Source organism: Podarcis pityusensis, assembly GCF_964106645.2.
Source record: "Podarcis pityusensis genome assembly, chromosome: 6".
Classification (NCBI taxonomy): domain Eukaryota; kingdom Metazoa; phylum Chordata; class Lepidosauria; order Squamata; family Lacertidae; genus Podarcis; species Podarcis pityusensis.
In genome coordinates this window covers 23,213,867-23,235,074 of record NC_138030.1, presented here as the reverse complement: position 1 = coordinate 23,235,074, position 21,208 = coordinate 23,213,867, and the positions used below count along the sequence as shown (strand labels likewise).

Here is a 21,208-nt window from a genome sequence, read left to right as displayed (position 1 = left end):
TTGGAGGTTTTTAAGCAGAGGTTGAATGGCCATCTGTAACTTAGTTTTCAGGTGGCAAGTGGCACCTAGATGGTCTACCTGACTTTTTAACACTGATCTACACCAGTTCCCAATTTGTTATAGGGCCAAGTTCAAGGTGTTGCTATGGGTATATAAAACCCTTAACAGAACAGTAATATATTCTCCAGAAATATTTAATGGTATAGTTAAGCATGCTATCACTGAGTAAATTTTCATTTAATTATACACATCAAATTTAGATTTTTTATTCCCCCCCCCAATATTTTCCCCAGATTATTATAAGCTCCAGCCTTATTTCAGACATCGTGATATAGTGAGATATCGCAATGTTTAGCTGGCGATATATTGTGATATTGAAAACCAGATATTGCCCAGCCCTACTCATGAGAAGACTGATGACTCGGGTCCTTTAAAGGCATACCTTGCTGTTGCTCTTTGGCCTGGACCAAAGCTCTCAAGGACCACTCCAGCTGTTCCTCCAGGAATTCCAGGGCTTTCTCATCAGGCACCAACCTGCAAAGCCCCTCAAGGGAATCCTTGGGCTCAGGGGCCCTGCCTGCTCCTCAAGGTCCTCGAGTTTGGGGATTCAGGGCTAAGCATGACAAAATGGATGTGTGGAGAGTCACAGCAACAGATGCTAGGAGACAGTTGGTAGGTAGGAGAAGGCACTAAGGAAAAGGATGGTTGGAAGAGGAGAAAGGGGTGTGGGAAAAGCTGCTTGAATAAGGAAGGTTTTTCTCTCTCTGAAGTGGGCGTCCAACCAGCTCTATGGCCAGTAGATGGGTTTTGAAACCTGCCTGATGATCACCATGGGACAGAGCAGCTGTGAGGGACAGGAGAGAGTGGGAGGCCTGTTATATGGAAGTCTCCAGGGCAGCTTGTGGTTTCAGTTTTCTGTCATCCAGCTCTATCTGAGACACTCTGTGTGCAAAAATCCCTGGAAGCAAGGACCGAAAAGATGGCGGAGAAAGTGTTCCTATGAGAAAGAAGGAAGGAGGGGAGGGAATTTACAGTTGTTGGATTTTTAACAACCGATAAAAGCTGCTTAATTTATCCTGGTGTTTGACTTGATCGTGTGTGTGTGTGTGTGTGTGTGTGTGTGTGTGTCTTTGCATAAAGCATATAACAAAGCAAAGCAAAAAAAAATATTAGAAAGAAATGTGTGGGTGAGTGCAACTGTTTTGCCTGGTTTGTACAAGATCCCCACCTTAGATCTGCATTTAGGCAAGCCTGTGGTCTCATCGGTTATAAATGTATACGTTTCAACAGCAGCAAATGGAACCCTTTAGCAAGGGATGGAACAAAACATGGAGAACGATGCATTAACTTCAGTTACTTGCCTTACAATGTTGGCATCCGTCTGTCTCAGGAGACAGTGGAGGAGTGTGCCTTTGGGCTTTTACCTACAACCAGTGGGGGGGGGCAGTATTTGCCAGCTTCTTCCTCTGTCGTCTCAAATGGGGACAAAACACAAATTAGGTGTCACTGCATATACCTTGGCTCTGGCTCCACCTAGTCCCCATCTCCCTGTCTCCCTCCCTATCAGCCCCCCCCGGCCAGCACTGCTCCCAGGCCACGCCCTTTACTGCTCAATTCCATTTGCCTGTCTGGAATGCGCCTTGAACAGTGATCATGCCTCTTGCTTACCTTTGTGGAGAATGGAGAGATGTGCATGGCGGGTGGGAATGTAGAAACAGCTGACTTCTGGGTGGCTTCTGTAGTCTACTGTACAAAGGTAAGAGCCACATCCATTGCCCCAGCCACTTTTGCATATGGCTTCACCCGCCACTGGCATGCAGCTCGCTTTTGCAGTCCAAAGAAAAACATCCATTCACATTTGCTCCTACGGAGGCTCTAAGAAAGGGGTTGGCAACACAAGCACCCCACGGGGGTCATTTAACCAGCCCACAAGCCACCCCTGAACTGAGCTGCCTGCTTGGCGAGTCCCTGCGTCCTGCGCTAAACTGGCACAGCACAGCATGGGGACTCGCTTCCGCGGCACTGGAAATTGCGTCTGCGCAGGTGCAAAAAATTGCGTCGACACAGACGTTGGAAATCGTGGGTTCGCACACGCAATCTGGCCCATGGAAGGATCTCCGCTGGAGTGAACCGGCCCAGGCGAGGTTAAACCTTGCCAACCCCTGCTCTAAGAAGTGTCTGCTTGACTGCATTTTCCCTTTGTGCAAAGACATTACAGTGGTACCTCGGGTTACATACGCTTCAGGTTACACACTCCGCTAACCCAGAAATAGTGCTTCAGGTTAAGAACTTTGCTTCAGGATAAGAACAGAAATCGGGCTCTGGTGGCGCGGTGGCAGCAGGAGGCCCCATTAGCTAAAGTGGTGCTTCAGGTTAAGAACAGTTTCAGGTTAAGAATGGACCTCCGGAACGAATTAAGTACTTAACCTGAGGTACCACTGTATTTGCTACCAGGTTGTGATGCGTCACAGTGGCCTCTAGTGGTCCCAGGTGGACCCACAGAGCAATCTAGAATTGCTTAGAATGCAGGCAGGGCTTGAAGTGACCAGTGTGAAATTGGCAAGATGTTTTGCTTTAATAAATTCCGTGAATTTATTCAATGAAATAATAATAAAAGCTACACCTTTAAGCCGGAGAAGGCTTTTGAAGATATACAAGCAGATGTTAGTCTGTGCCTGCACCTTGAGTAACCAGGTGGAAAAGGGGCAGGAGGGTTGTTCCTTTAATAAGTGGATTTTGGCAGGTATGCTTTTGTCATGGAAGCTACACCTGCTGAAATTCTCTCTCTTACACCCCGTCCTCCTTTGCAACTAGCCACCTATCCATACCACAGGTTGTCTTGGTTTGCTACTGTTTTGGCTACGGTGCCTCCTTTCTCTATCTCTTATGTTGCTGTGACTTTATTATTGTAGATGGAGAAACAGGTGATGCCAGGAACTCACTGTGGTGTGGGCATAGTGGTTGGATCATCATCAGATGGGCTCTGCCATTGTGCCCCCATCATGCTAAGTGCCGCTCCCCATCACTAAGTGGCAGTGGCACTCATTGTTGAGAAGCCGGGTGTGCCACCCTGCCATCACTTGTCCCACCAACCGCTGCCACACGTAATGTAGTGATGACCAAAAACTTGGATAGTTTAAAAAAGGGATTAGACAAATTCAGGGAGGATATCAATGGCTATTAGCCATAGTGGCTTTGTTTTTCTTCTACTGTTAGAGGCAGTATGCCTCTGAGTACCAGTTGCTGGGAATCAAAACTGGGGAGAGTGCTGCTTGTGGGCTTCCTGTAGGCAGTATGAGAACAGGATACTGGACTAGGTAGACCAAAGGTTTTCAACCTTTTAGAGTCCCTTGGGAGTCCTCTGGGCAGCAGTTGTTGCCGTCAGGGCTGTCTTACCCATAGGCACAGCAGGCCTTTCTGAGGCAGCCAGCTGGCTCCGGCCTCCTGCGTGCCTGGGATTGGCGGGCCGTCAAGAGGCCCGCCCAGTGCACGTACACTGCTTACATGAGGCACCTGGCTTTGCTCAGTTGCCGCCGCTGCCTCGGGCTTGACTGTTGTGGGCTCTGTTTGCTCACTGGCTGCCCCCTGCCAGGGCTCCCAGTCCCGGCCTTGCTCTGCCACCGCCGCTTTGTGCTCCTCTGTTGCCACTGAGGCAGGCAGCCAGCCAGCTCTGCTGTGCGCACCTTGACGGCCTGCCCAGAGCGCGTCTCGGACTGGTTTGTTGCGCTCTACTAAAAAGAAGGTCAACAATTCTGAGCAACCTGGGGGGGGGGCGCTGGGTGGATCTGTGCACCCCGGTGCCGCATATGCTTAAGACAGCCCTGGTTGCCGTCCCTGGTCCCTCTGCACTCTAAAGAGAGGTGCCTCCCAGAGGCACCATTCACCTGGGGAGCTTGTAGCCAGGGCTGCTGCAATAAACAGCTGTGCAAGCCTTTGGGAGGCAGAGACGTGAGAGGGCATCAGAGGAAGGAAGAAGGGAGGGAGGGACAGAGGTCAGTGTAGCTCGGGGTACCCCTAACCATTCAAGGCACCCCAGGGTGCCACGGCACACTGGTTGACAACACTGAGGTAGACTGTTGGCGTGATACAACTGGGCTGTTCTTATGTTCTTAATGACAGAGGTCTAAACTAGCATTGCAATCCAGGATCAAGCCATATTGAGAGATTGCATATTAGCTAACACAGTACATGATACTGGAACCTACATCACAGGTGCCTTCTTAAAGCACCCTAATCTTACCTCATCATAATTTATCTCTTTCCCTTCTTTTATTCTCTTACAGTTGATATTCGTGAAATCCAAGAGATTCGTCTAGGAAGAAACTCTCGAGACTTTGACCGATATCAGGAGGATCCCTCTTTCCGGCCAGATCCGTCACACTGTTTTGTCATCCTTTATGGCATGGAATTCAGACTGAAAACACTCAGCCTGCAAGGTGGGATCTCTTTTCCACTTTCCTATTTTTAGTGGGTAAATATAGGTTCAGATGATACACGACGATTGTCCTGTTCCTCCCACAGCCTTCTAAGCACCACTCTCACAACCCACTCTTCCTTCAGGAGAGCCTGGCTTCTAGCAGAAGAGAGGGAGCAAGGGGTGGCACTGATACCAAGAGGATGGAAGAAGGTTCTCGGGTGCTGGTAGCAGCTAATAGATAGCTATTATAGGGAGCACGAGGCTTCTGAGCAAATGGATGCTTGTTCTTATCTTGTGAATCTACTCTGTGGCCAGCCCTGTTGTTGCTTTGTGTCCATTAACTGTCATACTTATTGGAGAGTGAGGCTCATGCTGTTTAATGCATAGCAAGTATCAAAATGGATAACGTTTGGTTTACTTAAGTTACAGTACTCATTTTGGGGAGCCTATGTGAGCTTGCAAGATCGACCATTGATTTGTGAGATGTTTTGGTTTTTTTTAATGTTATTTCATCATCATCATTATCTGCTACTTCTAAAATGTTTAAAAGATGTACTGGGGCTTTGAGAAAATTCAAATGTCTTAATCATCTGGTTTTTAATATATTTAAATTGGGGATAGGGAATCTCCAGCCTTTCTCATGTTATCCCATCAGCTGCAGCCAGTATGTCCCCTCTGTACTATGGGGATATAATTTAAGAGTGTATGATATGAAGGATGTCTCCACGACAAACTTTCTCCCAATTTAGAAAAACCCCTTCACCTCACTGCCCAGACCTTGTGGTGTAGTGGTTAGGAGCGATAGACTCGTAATCTGGGGGACTGGGTTCGCGTCTCCGCTCCTCCACATGCAGCTGCTGGGTGACCTTGGGCTAGTCACACTTCTCTGAAGTCTCTCAGCCCCACTCACCTCACAGAGTGTTTGTTGTGGGGGAGGAAGGGAAAGGAGCATGTTAGCCGCTTTGAGACTCCTTCGGGTAGTGATAAAGTGGGATATCAAATCCAAACTCCTCCTCTTCTTCTTCTTCTTCTTCTTCTTCTTCTTCTTCTTCTTCTTCTTCTTCTTCTTCCAGGGCACTGGCGACCAGAGAAGTAGCTATTTATAGGTCTGGCATTGAGTATTAAAAATAAATTCTTGATTTGTTTAGAAAGGGTAGCTGCTTTCAGTCACAAACATTTGAAACACGGGGAATATTCTTGAGGTTTATGAATGAAAGCAGAGAGCCATTAAACCTCGAGCTCGGTGGGATTAGCTTCCTCCTGCTGGAGGCCAGCTGCTCGGGGACTTCCTTCTTGGAAACAGGGGTCAGTGCCTGTATCTCATATCTTTACAAGACCGGCATGTTCTTTATTTTCACAGCCACATCCGAAGAAGAAGTCAGCATGTGGATCAAAGGGTTGAACTGGCTCATGGCGGATACCCTAAAGGCTGCTACCCCGCTGCAGATTGAAAGGTAAATCAAAAAATTGGGAGCAGGAAGACACAGGCAGGTGGCTCTCACTTAATCCCTCTCGTCGCCAACATATTTGAGACTATGCATGCCAAAAAGAAAATCTGCACTGCCTTTTCATAATAAATTTATGTACAGTTCCATAATTTACAGCTTCCGGGAGTGAAAGATCCTGAAATTGTCTTGATTGATTGATTCTGAAGCCACCATACAGGTGAGAGAATTACGAATGTGTCTTCATGTCTTCCTTGATCTGTGCCCCATGACAGCTTCTCAATCAACCAGGCAATCAACAAATGCACTCCCAAATCTTTCACTCCCGGAAGCACAATAATGCTGCTCAATAATGTAGCTCAGATGCTCAGCCACCTCTCTGTCGTTGCACTTAGCTAAGCTGGACACCCCCATCAGCAGGATGCCTGGGTTCCTTCACTCTTCTTTCTTCCCCTCTCCCTGCCACCCACACCTGGTGTCTCTTTATGTCTGTGAAAGCATCCATTCCAATGGGGACAGGACTTGGGAGGGGAGATCAGTCCTGCCTTTTCCGCAGAGTCTTCCTTAGCAGCTACCAGGAAACAGCCAGCCAGCCTCTTCTGGGTAATAGGATGGCGGAAAATAGCACAAAGGCTTTGGCACAACAGCTGGGCAGGGCCAGCAGAGCATAGAATAATTGCCAGTTGTGTCGCACATCCACATAGCAAAGTGCAGAGTCATCAGAGCTACTTTGTAGTAGTAGTAGTAGTAGTAATAATAATAATAATAATAATAATAATAATAATAATAATTTATTATTTATACCCCACTCATCTGCCTGGGTTTCCCCAGCCTCTCTAGTTGGCTTCCGGCACAATATTAAAATGCAAAACAGTAATTCATCAAATATTAAAAGCTTCCCTAATCAGTGCTGCCTTCAGATGTCTTCTAAAAGTCAGATAGTTGTTGACATCTGGTGGGAGGGCGTTCCCCAGGGCGGGTGCCACTACTGAGAAGGCCCTCTGTCTGGTTCCCTGTAATTTCACTTCTCGCAGTGAGGGAATTGTCAGAAGGCCCTCGGAGCTGGACCTCAGTGTTCGGGCTGAACGATGGGGGTGGAGACACTCCTTCGGGTATACAGGACCGAGGCCGTTTAGGGGTTTAAAAGTCAGCACAAGGTCAGATGTAGGTTCTCCATCCCAGTTTTACAGGATTCAGTGCAATCCTATGCATGTCTAGTCCCAAGTGGCAGGGATTTATCAGACCATTTTGTTGCATAACCTTTCTAACTTTGCTTTTCAGAGACATGGGGTAGGGAAGCATTGGAGGTCAACGTAGGTTATTTGCAATTCAACCCTTGTACAATACTGTAGAAACCAATCATGTATAGCTCTTTCCCCCCCCCTTTATCCAACCATGCTTAGTGAGTATACTTCCACTGTACCTATTTATTCTTTAGTGAACTGTGGGTAACCTGTGGATAACCTGTGCTTCGAAAGGTCAGCACAGCACTGGAATGACTAAGATTTCAAAACCTATTTTGTTTCAGGTGGCTCCGAAAGCAGTTCTACTCAGTTGATCGCAACAGAGAAGACAGGTAAATAGAGCAAACGTTTCTCTTGTTTGCAGTGTGGTCTCATTTATTGGGGGCATCCAGAAAACTATGTAAACAGCAATTCTGTTTTATGGCTGTTCCATTGCATTGGAAGTGGGGATTCTTTTTGCACATTCTTCAGTCCGAAGACTAAGAAGACTAGACACACATTTGAATTTTAAACAAATACAGTCAAACCTTGGATCCCGAACTCCTCTGTTTTGGAACATTTCCACTTCTGAATGTCGAAAACCCGGAAGTAAATGCTCTGGTTTTCTAATGTTTTTCAGAAGCTGAACATCCGATGCGACTTCTGCTTGAGTTCATTCACTCAATCAGAAGCCGCGCCTTGGTTGTCGAACATTTCGGAAGCCAAACGTGCTTTCGGAACGGATTACGTTCGACAACTGAGGTTTGACTGTATTGGGAATTATATTTTAGACCAACTAGGGTTGCAGCATTTAATAAATTAATCAGTTTAAACAATGACAACCTTTAATTAATTAAAAAGATATATTGATTAATTGTGCAACCTTTTCTTGGATATGTAAACCATCTGAATCCATGGTTGTGATCAAGAAGCCTGTGTAGAGCTGTAAAGGGGAGGTACTATCGGCAGAAGTAGCAGAGAGCACCCTTCCCCAACCTGGTGCCCTCCAGATGTTTTGGTCTACAACTCTCATCTGTCACGGCCAGTATTGATGATGGTCGGGGATGTTGGAGTTGTAGTCCAACAACACCTGGTTGGGGAAGGCTGGCACAGAGAAAGGAAACAAAAGAGAGCTGGGAAGCTGAAGATAAGTGAAGCAGGATCATATAGGTCTAGGGAGGTGGGAGAAAAAGAGTTGAAGCCAGGAAGTGAGAAAATGAATGTGCAGGTCTGTGCCTGGAGATGGGATGTTGATGGAGATTTCCTTGCCAACCAAAGGCCATCCTGAGTGTCAGCCACAAAATGAGAAATCCTTGAAGTAACTTAAAAGCTGGGGGTTTTCTACCACTTTCCAAACAGCCTGAGGTTATTGAGTGAGAAGAACAGTCGGTTTGATGGATCTGAAAACTGGTCGTGGTAGTGCCAGCATGATAAGTTTACATTCCCAAGACAACTTCACAACTTCTTCTTTTCTTCTTCTTCTTCTTCTTCTTCTTCTTCTTCTTCTTCTTCTTCTTCTTCTTCTGTTGTTGTTCTTGTTGTTGTTGTTGTTGTTGTTTAAATTTGTATACTGCCTTTCATCCAAAGATCATAGGGCGGTTCACAATGTAAATATTCAAAAACAACAAGTAACTCCCCCTCCCACAAACACATTTAAAAGCCCATAGAATGATTCTATTTTGCAAGCTGCTCCTTATTAACCACTTATTTTAGGATCTGTGAATACATAGGATACCTTTGGCATGTTGGCTTCTATTGAGTCCATGGAGAAGAAAAAATGTGCTGTGCATTTGCTGTCATGTTTAGAAGAGAGCGAAATGCTCCCTTTTTAAAAAAGCCTGCTCTTGGTGCCAGTGCCAGTGTGCCTTGCCATCTGCCCTTCCATCTTAAATGTCCTCTTCTATTGCCTCTAGGTCCCCCCACTCCGCCACTCAACACAGATTTCCTTTAATGATGTTAAGAGAGTAGTACATTAACCTTTCAGTATTGATTTTTTAAAAAGAACTTTTCCCCTAGAGAAATGAAATGTTTTAACCATTACCACTGAGTGCAAAAATGGGAGTTGGAGCCCTGGCCCGGCCAATAGGAACACGGGAAGCTACTTTGCACTAGGTCAGACGGTTAGTTCATCTAACCCATTATTGTCTCTTTGGACTGGCGCTGGCTTTCCATTGTCTCAGGTGAAGGTCTTTCCCATCACCTTGATACCTGATCTTTTGAACTAGACATGGTGTCGGCAGCAAAAACCACCTGCCTGCAAAATAAATGCTGCAAGAAAACTTTCCGAAGGTTCCACCTTACAAGGGCATGTGCAACCAGGAATAATGCCATTGTTGCCATGGTGACTGAGCATCTGATGGATTGGGTAGTCTGCCGGATCATCTGTTTTGCCCGTTTCATTTTTTTAAAAAGTATTCCTGCGAGACAGAGATTGAGCACCTATGTTTGTTTATTTAAAAACATTTCTGAATGGTTTAATATTTAAAGATCTCTTAAGGGAGTCGGGTTTCTTTCGGCCAAGGGAATAATGCACAATTAATTCACTGTGTTAGGACATGACGTTTCTCCTTTGCAAACAGGAAAAGGGTTACATGTTGCTGGTAATATCTCTGCTCACGCTTACATTACAGCTTTCAGACCTTCCATTCCTGAAATGTAACCATTTCCCATCAGTATTGATCTTGTTCTGCAGCCACAATGGGGACAGTTGGATGTATTCTAAGGTGCACTCTTAGACTGCACAGGGGAACAGTTAAGTCCAGCACTGTCTACACCCTAGATTGCCCTCCAGAATCCTTTGCAGTACAGATGGCAAGTAAATCAATGTGGAGAGTCTTCCCTGAGATAGGTTTGGAAGCCACTGCCATGAAGGAGGAATGCTAGAGAGTTCATCCTCTCCCACTACTGCACTGATGTGCTGGGAGAAACCTCACAAAAGTTACTCTGCCCAACCACTAAAAGCACAAGAGCCCGTTTGTATATTAAACCTGCCAAATGTAGTACAGTTGCACCTCTGCTTATGTATCCCTTTGGATATGTAAACTTTGGGATGCGAATGCGGCAAACCTGGAAGTATTTTTCCAGGTTTTGCCCCATGCGCAGAAGCACTAAACTGTGCCGCACGCATGCACAGAAGCAGTCCTCCAGCTGTGAATTCCTCAGCATGCGGCCGGACCTCCAGAACGAATCCCGTTCGCAACCGGAGGTACCACTGTACTTGCTTGATACCACAACTTGAAACCCTTTGCATCTCTTTCCCTAGCAAATAAATACAAGTTGCATTTCCCTTGTGTCTCCAGTGCCAAAGGCTGCCTGGCGCCTGTGCTGCTTGCTTGTGTCCTTTCTCCCTTGTGCAGTCGGTCTTCCTATTTCCTGTTCTGGCAGAAGGCCTTGGCTTGATCGTTATTTAACCAGGAGCTGGGACAGAGGCAGCCCACAGCACCAACGCAGCGTGGAGGCCAATAATGAGCAACATCTGTCAGGGAGGGCGGGGTACATTTTTGCATGATTTGCATATTGATGAGTTTGTGTCGTGTCTTCAGGAGATTATTGCCACCTGCTTTCTGAATACTCTGCTCCGCGGACTTGAGGGGATGGTTCAGCCTGCAAAGCAGAAAAATGCTAAGTGCTCTCAGTGGATATAATAAGCCAGCCTGGTGTTCTAAATGAACCTTTGTCATGCCTTCTTGTTTGTATGTGTCTTCTGAGTTTCCCTGTTTCCACAGTCCCTTGTCTGAGAGGGCGAAGAAACGAAGACGCAACTGGCTGGTGTGTTTTGAGCAAGAACCATTGTTGCCAGAGGAATAAATAAGCTGCTCTTTTGTACAAGAGACCTAGATGGTCAAAGCAAGGTCTCTCAAAATCTGAATGGCAGTTATCTTCTTTGTGTGTATTTGACTGGTGCTCTCTCGCTGTGTGTGTGTGTGTGTGTGTGTGTGTGTGTGTGTGTGTGTGTGTTTGACCATCTCTTCATCAAGGGAATCTTTACAACCTGAACAACAAATAAAATTTGCCATGCTGGCAAGCGATATGAGATTGAAGTTGGTTGGGGGCCCCCAGGGCAGTAATAATTGAGGGTGCCCCTCAGGAGAGAACTGAAACTCTGCTTTTTGCTTAAGTGCAATCCATTCTGCTACTGCTGCTGTTATTGGCAGCAGAGGTGCAGCTAGGAAGGACTGGGGCGGCGGTGAGGTGCACTGTGCGCCACTTACCCCAGGCGCCCAGCTATGCCGCTGCTTGGCAGCGTCCAATAAAAAAGATACATTAAAATTACAATGCAAAAGCAGCCAGTAGACCAAAGTAGACATAAAATAAATAAATACAACCAACAGGTAGTAATAGCCAGCAAAAAGCTTGGGAAAATAAATGAGGTTTTCGCAAGCGCTGAAATGTCTTCTATGTTGATGCTAAGCTGGTTGCATAGAAGGCACCGCTCACACATACCTGGCAGTGGATTGCTCACATGTTTTTGCTTGCTTGTCGGCCTGCTATTTGAAACCTGCATGTGTACTTCGATTCTTTGAGTAAACGCTGGATCCAACACATTTGCAGTTAGGTGTGCTGCAAATATATTTTTATAAATAAAGAACAATCAGAGTTTGCAAGCTGTTCTTTAGGCTGAGGACAGCTGGGGAAGTCTGGTGTGCTCGAGGTAGTAGTCTTCCTTGACAACTGAGCTGTCGATATAGTTTCCTCCCATACGCACCCGATCCACACAGTAAACCCATGTGTTGGGGCCAAAGCAGCATGGGTTGCATGCACACCAGGCCAGCAGCTGGAATTAGACCTCGCATACTTCAGGAAATGCTTTTTATCGCATAAGTTCTTCCTTCTAGCAAAGATCACCAAAGAAGGCTCTGCATTAGGTACTAAGCCTTGTTGAGAGGCTCAAATTGCCAGGTTTGGCAGAGATCAGGCATAGGCAAACTCTGGACCTCCAGATGTTTGGGACTACAAATCCCATCATCACTGACCACTGGTCCTGTTAGCTAGGGGTGATGGGAATTGTAGTCACATCTGGAGGGCCGGAGTTTGCCTATGTCTGACATAGATGCTCCTTGGTGGTATCATCTGGTACTCTCTGTCTAGTGAAGCTCCCTGGTTTATATCCTGATATACACCTCTCTTTAAGGCACTTAAGTGGGTCTGTGTAAACTATCCGTTTGTTCATATTCCAAAAGTGGATGAACACCTTCCAAATAGCAAGGCTTTCCCTATTAAAAGGTGGGACTCCGGAAATTCAAGGATGTTTTCCCAGTTCCATCTTGCTTTGAACTTCCTGGCCTTGATTGAACTTCTTTCTTGCTTGCTCTTTGTTCTCAGAGAACATGTGCTATAGAGTATAATGGAGACTAGTGGTGGGTGTTCAGTGGCTTTGATATGGTTTTGGAATATGTACATTTAATTTCTAGACTCCTGCAATTATGCAAGTAAGAGACATGCCCTTTTTACCATCGTGGGGGGTGGGCAGAGGAAAGCCTGCTTCTTAGACAGATTGTAAATTACCTTTTCTTGTTTGCGCCATGTGTTTTTGATTCCTTTCAGAATAAAGCCATTCAGTAATACAGTTCCTGGAATTAGCTGGGTTAAGCCTACCCACATCGCCCGCTTTGGTGTGCACACTCTGCTGATAAGCAGATATTTTGGGTTTTGTAAGAGAGAGAAATATCCCTAGTTGCCTTGAAAATTTCAGTGGTGGCAAGTGAAACTAACGTGTTTTGTGAAGTTTGGGGGTGTTTATGTTTTTAAGTTTTATTCTGTGAGGAAATAGTAGGTGGGATTGCTTGTCTGGCAAGCTCTCAGGGCCCCTCTAGATACCCCTTTCATTGCACATTCATTATGATTTGTGCTCATGATACTATTGGAGCAGTCACACATGATGCCACTTTCAATACTATTTGCACCTGCAGAAGTTTTGGAATGGCCACACCACACCACTTCCCATCCAATCTCTCACTGAAATCCCATAACTTTGTATACTACAAATGTTCTGCTTTATCTTCGTCCCACTTTCGTAGCCACTCTTCAAAGCAGTAATGTGGTAGCATTGGGGAAGCACTGCAGAACAAACTAAAGCAGAATAAATCTACCACTAATGCACTATAATTGAGTCAAGAATATGCTGCAGAATTATTGCCGGCGTCCATCTTTCTTGAGCGACAATGGAGTGTGCCTCTGGGGGTGAAGTCAAACTGTTATGTTAGCAGCCCTGAAGTGATCTTCTCAGGGCGCAAGCCTAGGCAGTGTGTATGGAGGTCCTGGGATGCCCAGATAACAAGATTCCTCTCTCGGCCTCACAGTTGAGCCAAATAAAAGCAAAGCAATATGTTTGGCACCAGCTTGGGTGCAGGAGTTGCTGGAAGGAGGTGTGCCAGGTGCCATCTTAGGGACTCCAGTCAAGATTTGTGTAGATACTCCACAAGGCAGCTAAGGTTTACAAGCCCCATCTGCCCCTCACTTTCCTCTACAGAATATGCCTTCAGTAAAACAGCCTGGATGGGTTCTGAGCTGGAATGTTCATACAACCTTTGCCACTGCACATGCACAGCAACATGGAGTGTTTTTTACTATAATCTGAATACGAGAGTTGCACAAAGTCATTGAATTTGCAGCTGTTATAGTTCCAGAAATCACTGTATACTGATGTGTGTGTGAGTGTATGTTTGTGAGAGAGGGGTGAGTTGGGGAGATGAACTCATGATTACAGTGTGGAAAACTGATTAGTGGCCATTGGTCCTTTGTTCAGTTTCTCAGTTCCCCTTCCTCCTTTTGGAATGCAGACACTGTTTTCTCACCCACTGAGATCTGGAAGTAATAAATGGGTAGTTACTGGGTTCCATTTCCTGACCTAATGACTGGAGCTAATCCTCAAACTGCAAGGTTGTCTGTCTGCAACATGCATCTCTCAGGAGTTCAGCTGGGAAGGATTTTTTAACTGGATTAAGTCCAGTGCTTTCCTGTGCTGCTGTGAAGGGAGTTCTGTAGTCTCTCTTCCTGGGGAGAGGGGACCATAGTGTCTGGGTTGCCAGGAGCACATGATTTCTTTGCCAGCAAATCCTCATCTGAAACTGATTTGCTTGGATTTCATCAGTCATCATTTGGCTGACAAACTGTACTGAATCGTTAGGTTTCTCCTCTCAACATCAATTTGCTCTGTGGAACAGAGAGAATCCCTGGACAAACGTAAACCTCAGCTAATTAGCAAATGGTCAAGATCAGAATGTTGAGAAGGCCCCTTTGATTTGATTACACACTGCAGAAAAGGTAAAATATGTTGATTACACAGAGCCGCTGGCAGTAACGCCCCTAAACTGAACTTGTACAATCAGAGAAGGCCAAACTCTTAATGACAGATAACTTACTCTGATGGAAAAAAGCTGTAACTCAAAAAGCAGGAGGTCCCAGCTTCAATCTTGCACATCTCCAAGTAGGGTTAAGAGAGACCCTTGTCTGAAAACCTGGAGAGCTAGCAGTGGTCAATGTAGACATTACTGACCTAGATGGACCCATGGACTTATTATAAGGCAGCTTTCTACTTTCCTAGTTTGGTAATTGGACCAGTCAATTATCCCATGTTATTGAAATTCATTTAAGTTAACAGCCCAGTATGCATGCACTCAATGAAGAAATGCACCACACTTTGGAATCTCCTTGCCAGGTAAGAGCAGAGTATCTCTCGAGGGAATAGCAGTATTACTCTACCGGGTCTTGCTCTAGAGTCATCAGCAGTTTATAATGAAATGTTGCTGAATGATCTGTAACTAGCAGACAAAAATGGTTGACTAATCACTGTTCCTGTTTTGAAACCTTACTGCATAGCACATTGGCACAGGTTTAGATACCCAGTCGCATCCAAATGATCCTGGCATTGCCAAGCAATGACCCATGGGCAATATAGTTTATCGAAAATGGGGGGCTTTTAAATAGCTTTAACATAATACGTGGAGAGGCCTTCAGTAAAAGGATGGTGTGTCATCCAGAGTTCATAACCTATTCTGAATCTGTGGCAACTAATTTCACTTTAATGATCATCATATGCCTGCTTATGGGAGTGGGTGAGTCTATAATTGGGAATATAGCTAACTGGGGGTGCAGACCACCAGGGTGAATTGCTTGCTTTGGGCAAAAGTTGTGAATGTTGCCCATTGTATAGCCCAGTATATAGTTCTGGGGCAGAATTGGTGGTCATGGTGCATATTGGCACCAATGACATGGAGAAATGTAGTCATGAGCTCCTGGAAGCAAAATGTAGATTGCTGGGAAGAAGGTAGTCCCTGAAGTCATAACCTCTGGGCCGTGGACCTAACTAGGTTCCCCAGGCCATTTCCCTCAAACCCACATGCACCTGCCGTGCACCGGATGTCAGGTGTCATGATAAGTGTTGGGTAGGCAGAGGCACAGGTGCAGAAGGCAGATTGAATTTCCCACATATTAGCTGGTGTGTCAGGAGTCCACATGTACCATTGAGTTCCTGTAGGGAACTGGCTTGCATGTCCAAAGCTTGCAGAAAGCAGAATTTGAATCAGCTGATGTGCAGAGAATTTGACGCTGCTGCGGTGGTATATGCCACACCTGTCAGTCACTTGACATTGATATGTGCAGGAGGGTAAAATAAAGATCTGGCTTGTTAGGACAAAAAGATCTAGCTTTACCCCTCTGAAATTTAAAAGATCATAACATTTTTCATCTTCATCTGTGGAGGAAAGTTATATGCCACACCAAATCTTCCTCAGCCGCTGTCCACTCCCCCCCCCTTGCCCCCAGTCAGTTTAAAAGCAATTTTGCTGTTTTTTTTATTTCATTTAAACACCTGCTTCAATGAACTAGATGGGCTTTTCTCTTCATTCAACAAGCTCTTCTAATGTCCTTGTGTATGTAAACTAGAATAAGGCTTGAAAAGCGTTAGGAGGGGTGAACTTCAGTATGATTATGGATGGCATTCAGTGAAATAATTGCTCAAGAATTACGCTTGTGTGAGGGGATTTCCCCTCCATCACCCCCAAATCCGCTCCAGAGGGAAAACCTTAAACAGAAGATTTAGGGAGGCTGCTGAGGAAGTGGGTGAAATGTTCTGTTATGCAAGGAGAAATCCATGCACTGCTTGAACATTTCCCTTAGTGCTGCTTTGAATACAACCCAATGCCTTAAGACAACATTTTTCAAACGTTTGACTTTTTTCAGAACTCTGTTAACATTATTGGTGGCAGAACCACTGCACATCTGCCACAAAACCCCAATGCAATGTCATATTTTTGGCACACAAGTGCATGCAGGGCATGGGCTCCCTGCTGCCCTGAATGAATAGTTGGCGCAACCTAGAATGTGTTCCCCTGTGGCCCCATGTGGCAGAGCAGTCCTTGAGGATAGGCTGCCTTATTTTCTCATCTGGGAACCCCGGCTAGGCTTCCAGTGAACCTGAAACGCAGTTTGGAAACCCATTTTCTTAAGCAGACCCATGAGACCCACGAGGACTTTTTTCCAACAGCAAACAAATAGATTTTTTCAAAAATGTCTTTCCCCATTCCTCTTTTTAAAAAAAATCCTCACATCTTACATCTCAGTGCTCTGCCTCCTTTTCCTTTATTTTCTCCTCTTCTTCCTGATGCGGCTTGAAGAGAAACCATTTCCCAAACAATTTCTGAAAACTGTCCAAGTGATGGCTGGGAAAGCAAACAGACCTGTTTTTCTCAAGCTGTGTTTTGTTTTTTTAAAGCTCTTTTGAAATGATTTCAATCTGCCGTTTGGGAAAGGCCCACAGGAATTACGGCCTTGTTCCTTCCCAAGTAGTATCCTGCAGAAGTGGCAGCTTTAATAGGCTTTCTGAGGTGTGTAATTTTGGAGATATTTAGAGGTAACCACCACTTCTGCAGGGACTGTAGGTGGTTTTGACCTATCACCCTCCTTTCATTGAGTTGCCTTCGGTTTTATTGTATTTGCCTCTTATTCTGGATTTAAAGTGAGAGCTCAGATTTTAGGAACCTGACAGCAACCAGGTTGTCTGTGGCAGTTGCAGCATCTGAGGACTGGGGTTATAAACACATTAGCTCCCCCAGTGACTCTGGGGCCAGACACCGGAGACGGCAGTTGTGAGAGGCATCAGCAGCACTTTGAGTGAGGAAGCCCTGCCCTCTGAGGAACGAACATCTGGCTGCTTTGGCAGCCATTTCTGGGCCAGGGTCATTTCCTGTGAGGCCAGCTGTGACCCATCAGGGTGGCAGTTAAAACATCTCAGGAACTGCGGTGGAGGGACCTATATGTACTTTTGCCCCTCCCTATCGGCTCTTGGCTTTTAAATTGTATTTTAAATGTATTTTAGGTAGTCTCTGGGACTTAGGGGTATAAATGCTCCACATGAACATGCCCAAAAATTTATTTATTTTATTCCTTACCACCTAGGATTTCTGCAAAGGATCTGAAAAACATGCTGTCACAAGTGAACTACCGTGTCCCTAACATGAAGTTTCTGCGCGAGAGGCTAACAGTAAGTGCTCGATATTCTTTGCCCCTTTAAACATGCGTTCTATTTGCAGTCATTGCCATCAGCTGCACCATAGCATCAACTGGGGAAGGGCCATAGCGCAGCATTGTCTACTCCGGCTAGCACCAGCTCTGTGGGGTCTCAGAGAGAGAAATGTTTCTTCTGTTCACCTGATCCTTTTAACTGGAGATGCCAGTGTTTGAACCTAGAGGCTTCTGAATGAGCGTATGCTAGAGCATATGCTCTACCGTTCAGCAAACTATTCAGAGACTCTGGGCATGCACTCCCACTTTGTATATTTAAAAACACATCGGTGGATTGCAAGGATTGTAGTGTTAAAATACCGCAGTCATCTCAGCACTCCGTTTTCCACAAATAGGAGAACTGAGGTGTCATACATGACTGAGGACGAGTGTTATTTATTAAGAGGATTTTCTCCTCCCCAATCTCTCATTTTAGGATGTGGAGCAGAGAAATGGTGATATCACATATGGACAGTTTGCCCAGTTGTACCAGAGCCTGATGTTCAATGCACAAAAAGGGGTGAGATACTTCTAATCGTAATATTTGATACTTTGTAAAGTCTATGCCTCCTCTTTTGTTTTGGTGCTGTTTCACTTCCTGTTACTTTCCCTTTTGTTTTATCTAGCATGTGAATTGAACACATTTCAAATAGCAAACTATTTCCCTTACCTGCACTTATGACCCTAACTAGAAAAAAAACTGTGTCTACAAATGGAAGGTGGAAAATGGGAAGCACCTTTTGCAGTTTAGTTTCTAGTGCCGTGTACAGGTAACCCTGATCAGAAAAGTGAAGATCACCAGCTCTCTCACATCAGTTCTCTACACAGACCAGGACTTGCTGTTGCTATGTGTGCTGCTGACCTGCTATTGTGAGAGAAAGGGACTCAAAGACAAACAGTAGAGTTCTGAAAAGGAAGAGGTCTCAAGTTTACTTGCCATTTTATCTTTGTTTTTACAGAAAAAAAGTGTTATGTGAGCTCTCACCATTTGTCCATCTCCAAACCCCAAGCATCTCTCTAACTTATTTTATGTAAGAACTACATGACACTCTTCAGTAAGAATATTTTTAGGGCGGCTTGCAAATAAAACAACAGAACAATAATAGTAAAACAATGATGAGAATGAGTGTCGGCATTGAGTTGTCCCCCCAGCCCACATCTTTTATTTCATTCATTTCATGTGTGAGTATACTGAAATAATGATGGCAGGCACAGCCTAAAATAATAGGGGATTGTGATTAAGCCATTGCATATCTTTACTGAAGTGTAAAGTGTGACACTGAATATACCAAGCAGAATCAGCTGATGTATGCATTTTTCCCCCTTATGCAGATGGCTATTCCATTCTTGGAAAGGTAAACTGCTCTCTTTCCTATATACAGTGGGAGGGTTGAGTGGGTTGGAAATTAGACTTGTTTATGAATGTATGTTGACATTTGACTGCAGACTGCTCGTTTCCTCAATAGGACCCTATTCTCAATATGTCTTCAATGAAGGGCCTTGTTATAAAAATGCTGGGCTGAGCTGTTTGGTGGTGGAATTTCTAAATCAGGGGTGTTCAAAACAGACTCTGAGGCTAGGTTTCTCTCTTCCCATTCTTAGTTCACCATTGGCATGGCAATAAATCTATTTTGCAGCAAACTGCAACGTTCAAACAAGTTGGAGTGATTTTTATGCCCGTTGCCGTGGCCACAAAACTTGGAATTTTGCAAATAGATTGAACTAGCTGATGCAAAACCCAGCCAACTTTTCATTTTAGATCTGTTACTATCTTTTGATTATTTAGATTTATGCCTGCCAGTGTCCTTGCCCAGTGGTAAAGTGGGTTATCTGGAAATGATCTATGTCTATGTAGAGATCCTCTAGCACTGCTATTTCTTCCTTTGATTTCTTTGACTCCTTATTGCCCTGTGGGAGAGGGAGGAGCAGAGACAAGGAGCACGGCTGTCATGTATGAGGATGGTTGAGGCTCCCTAGTTGCTTTCAGTAATCCATCTCAGCTCTGACACTGTCTTCCTTATTTAGCCGATTTCTCAGTGCAGCAGCTGCTTGTTCTGTAGGGTGATGCTTTCTAACCAATGTGTCTTGTCTGTGCTTCCTCCTCCAGCAGTGCAGAGAGATCTGAGCACTGCAGGGTATCACTGAAGGAGTTCCAGATGTTTTTGCTAGAATACCAAAAGGTGAGTTCGTGCAATAGAAAGGGAAATGGAGAAAGAAAGCAGCACAATGTGATAATCAATGGCTTTTTTTTGGATGCCACTCAACACAGTGTGACCACTCATAGGCAATTGAAAATTCTGAGTTCTTTAAATAAAGTTGGGTTCCTTGCACTGGTGCTGAGAAATAATTGGGATCTTTCAGCCACAGTAACAATTAGAAAATTTGGAACTGCAGTGCCTTATTTCACAGGTTGCACTGACACATAAGAATACAATATCTAAATCCCATGTAACTACTATTAACTAATAACCAAACAAGTGCTCTTACTTGGAGACCTGGCTTCTCATCAGGTCTACTCTGTTAGAAGTCACCTAAATAACGCATATGGAGTCCAGAGAGAAAATAAATCCTGATAACACTTTACTGGGCAAAAGTGAACCAAAACAGTGTATATAATTTGAGGGGAAAGTAACAGAGAGGCATTACACCAGGCCTTGTCCATAGCAGGGAAACACTGAACCCAACACGCAGAGGAAAAGGTCCCTCAGGAGCACACAGCCAATCAGAGCATATGTTGCCACAGTGTTGATCCTGCCACTATGCCTGGTTGCTAAGCAGGCCTCCTGTCCCCCTCTTGGCTAGTAGACTTTAACACTAACAGAAATAACTCTTAAGTTACAAACTGAATGAACCCTCCTGTTGCACTTCTACCATGCTGCTAACCTTCATTATTGTAGTCCTGAGGAAAGGGGGATGAGGGATTAAGGCAGGATTCAGGATGTGGTTGGGGAGCTGGGCAGACCAGATGAGACCAGGCGCCAATGAGACTAGATGCTTTAGGCTGCCTTAGAACTATAGTGGATTTTCCATGACGTCCAATTTCTCTTCCCCTCTCATAGTCCTAATCCTGACAGCTGGTTAGTAGGAATGCAGCATGAATCTGCTGAGTTGGTGGGTTTTTTTAAAAAAAAAAAACCTCTGTGCTGCTATGTCTCATTTTTATGTTTTAAATCTAGATGAATTTTAGTGGTCTGCATTTCTAATTGTTTTATAGACTTTTCTCTTTGTCGTAAGCCACTTCAAACAGAAGGGAAGTGGGATGCAAATATTTCAGATAACTGTATGGCTGGAGAACAGTCTGACGTCACATGATTCAGAACACTTTGGCTGCGAATGAGGGCTGCTAGGGTGGCAGAGAGGCTGCCTGAGAATCATGTGCAGGCCACTCTGAGCTCTCGGAAGAGACTGGGAGAATGGGTGGTTGGGTGTGGAAATGCAACATGGCTATTGCCATTATTATTTATTGCAATAACACTGGTTCACGATGGTACAATGCAATTTGGCAATTTGACGTTATTGGAAAAACTGACACAAAAATCAAAAGTAGCAAGAGGCCCAAAGAAGCACAACAATTTTTATTCTGCCTGGTGTGACTTTATTGATTGCACAAATAATGAGGCATA

General features: G+C 44.9%; 1 protein-coding gene across 2 annotated transcripts in view; it reads left to right on the top strand.

The window, feature by feature from the left end:
* The window catches only part of PLCG1 (phospholipase C gamma 1), a 94,912-nt gene that overhangs the window by 39,386 nt on the left and 34,318 nt on the right, over positions 1 to 21,208 (top strand). The window contains exons 2-8 of one of the 2 annotated variants that reach the window (XM_081009207.1): positions 4,284 to 4,436; positions 5,778 to 5,871; positions 7,391 to 7,438; positions 17,481 to 17,565; positions 18,022 to 18,105; positions 18,918 to 18,940; positions 19,696 to 19,765. In XM_081009207.1, the coding sequence (XP_080865333.1) occupies positions 4,284 to 4,436; positions 5,778 to 5,871; positions 7,391 to 7,438; positions 17,481 to 17,565; positions 18,022 to 18,105; positions 18,918 to 18,940; positions 19,696 to 19,765 (557 nt within the window). Of the gene's footprint in view, positions 1 to 4,283; positions 4,437 to 5,777; positions 5,872 to 7,390; positions 7,439 to 17,480; positions 17,566 to 18,021; positions 18,106 to 18,917; positions 18,941 to 19,692; positions 19,766 to 21,208 lie in introns of both variants that reach the window. The other variant, XM_081009206.1, reaches the window with a different exon arrangement.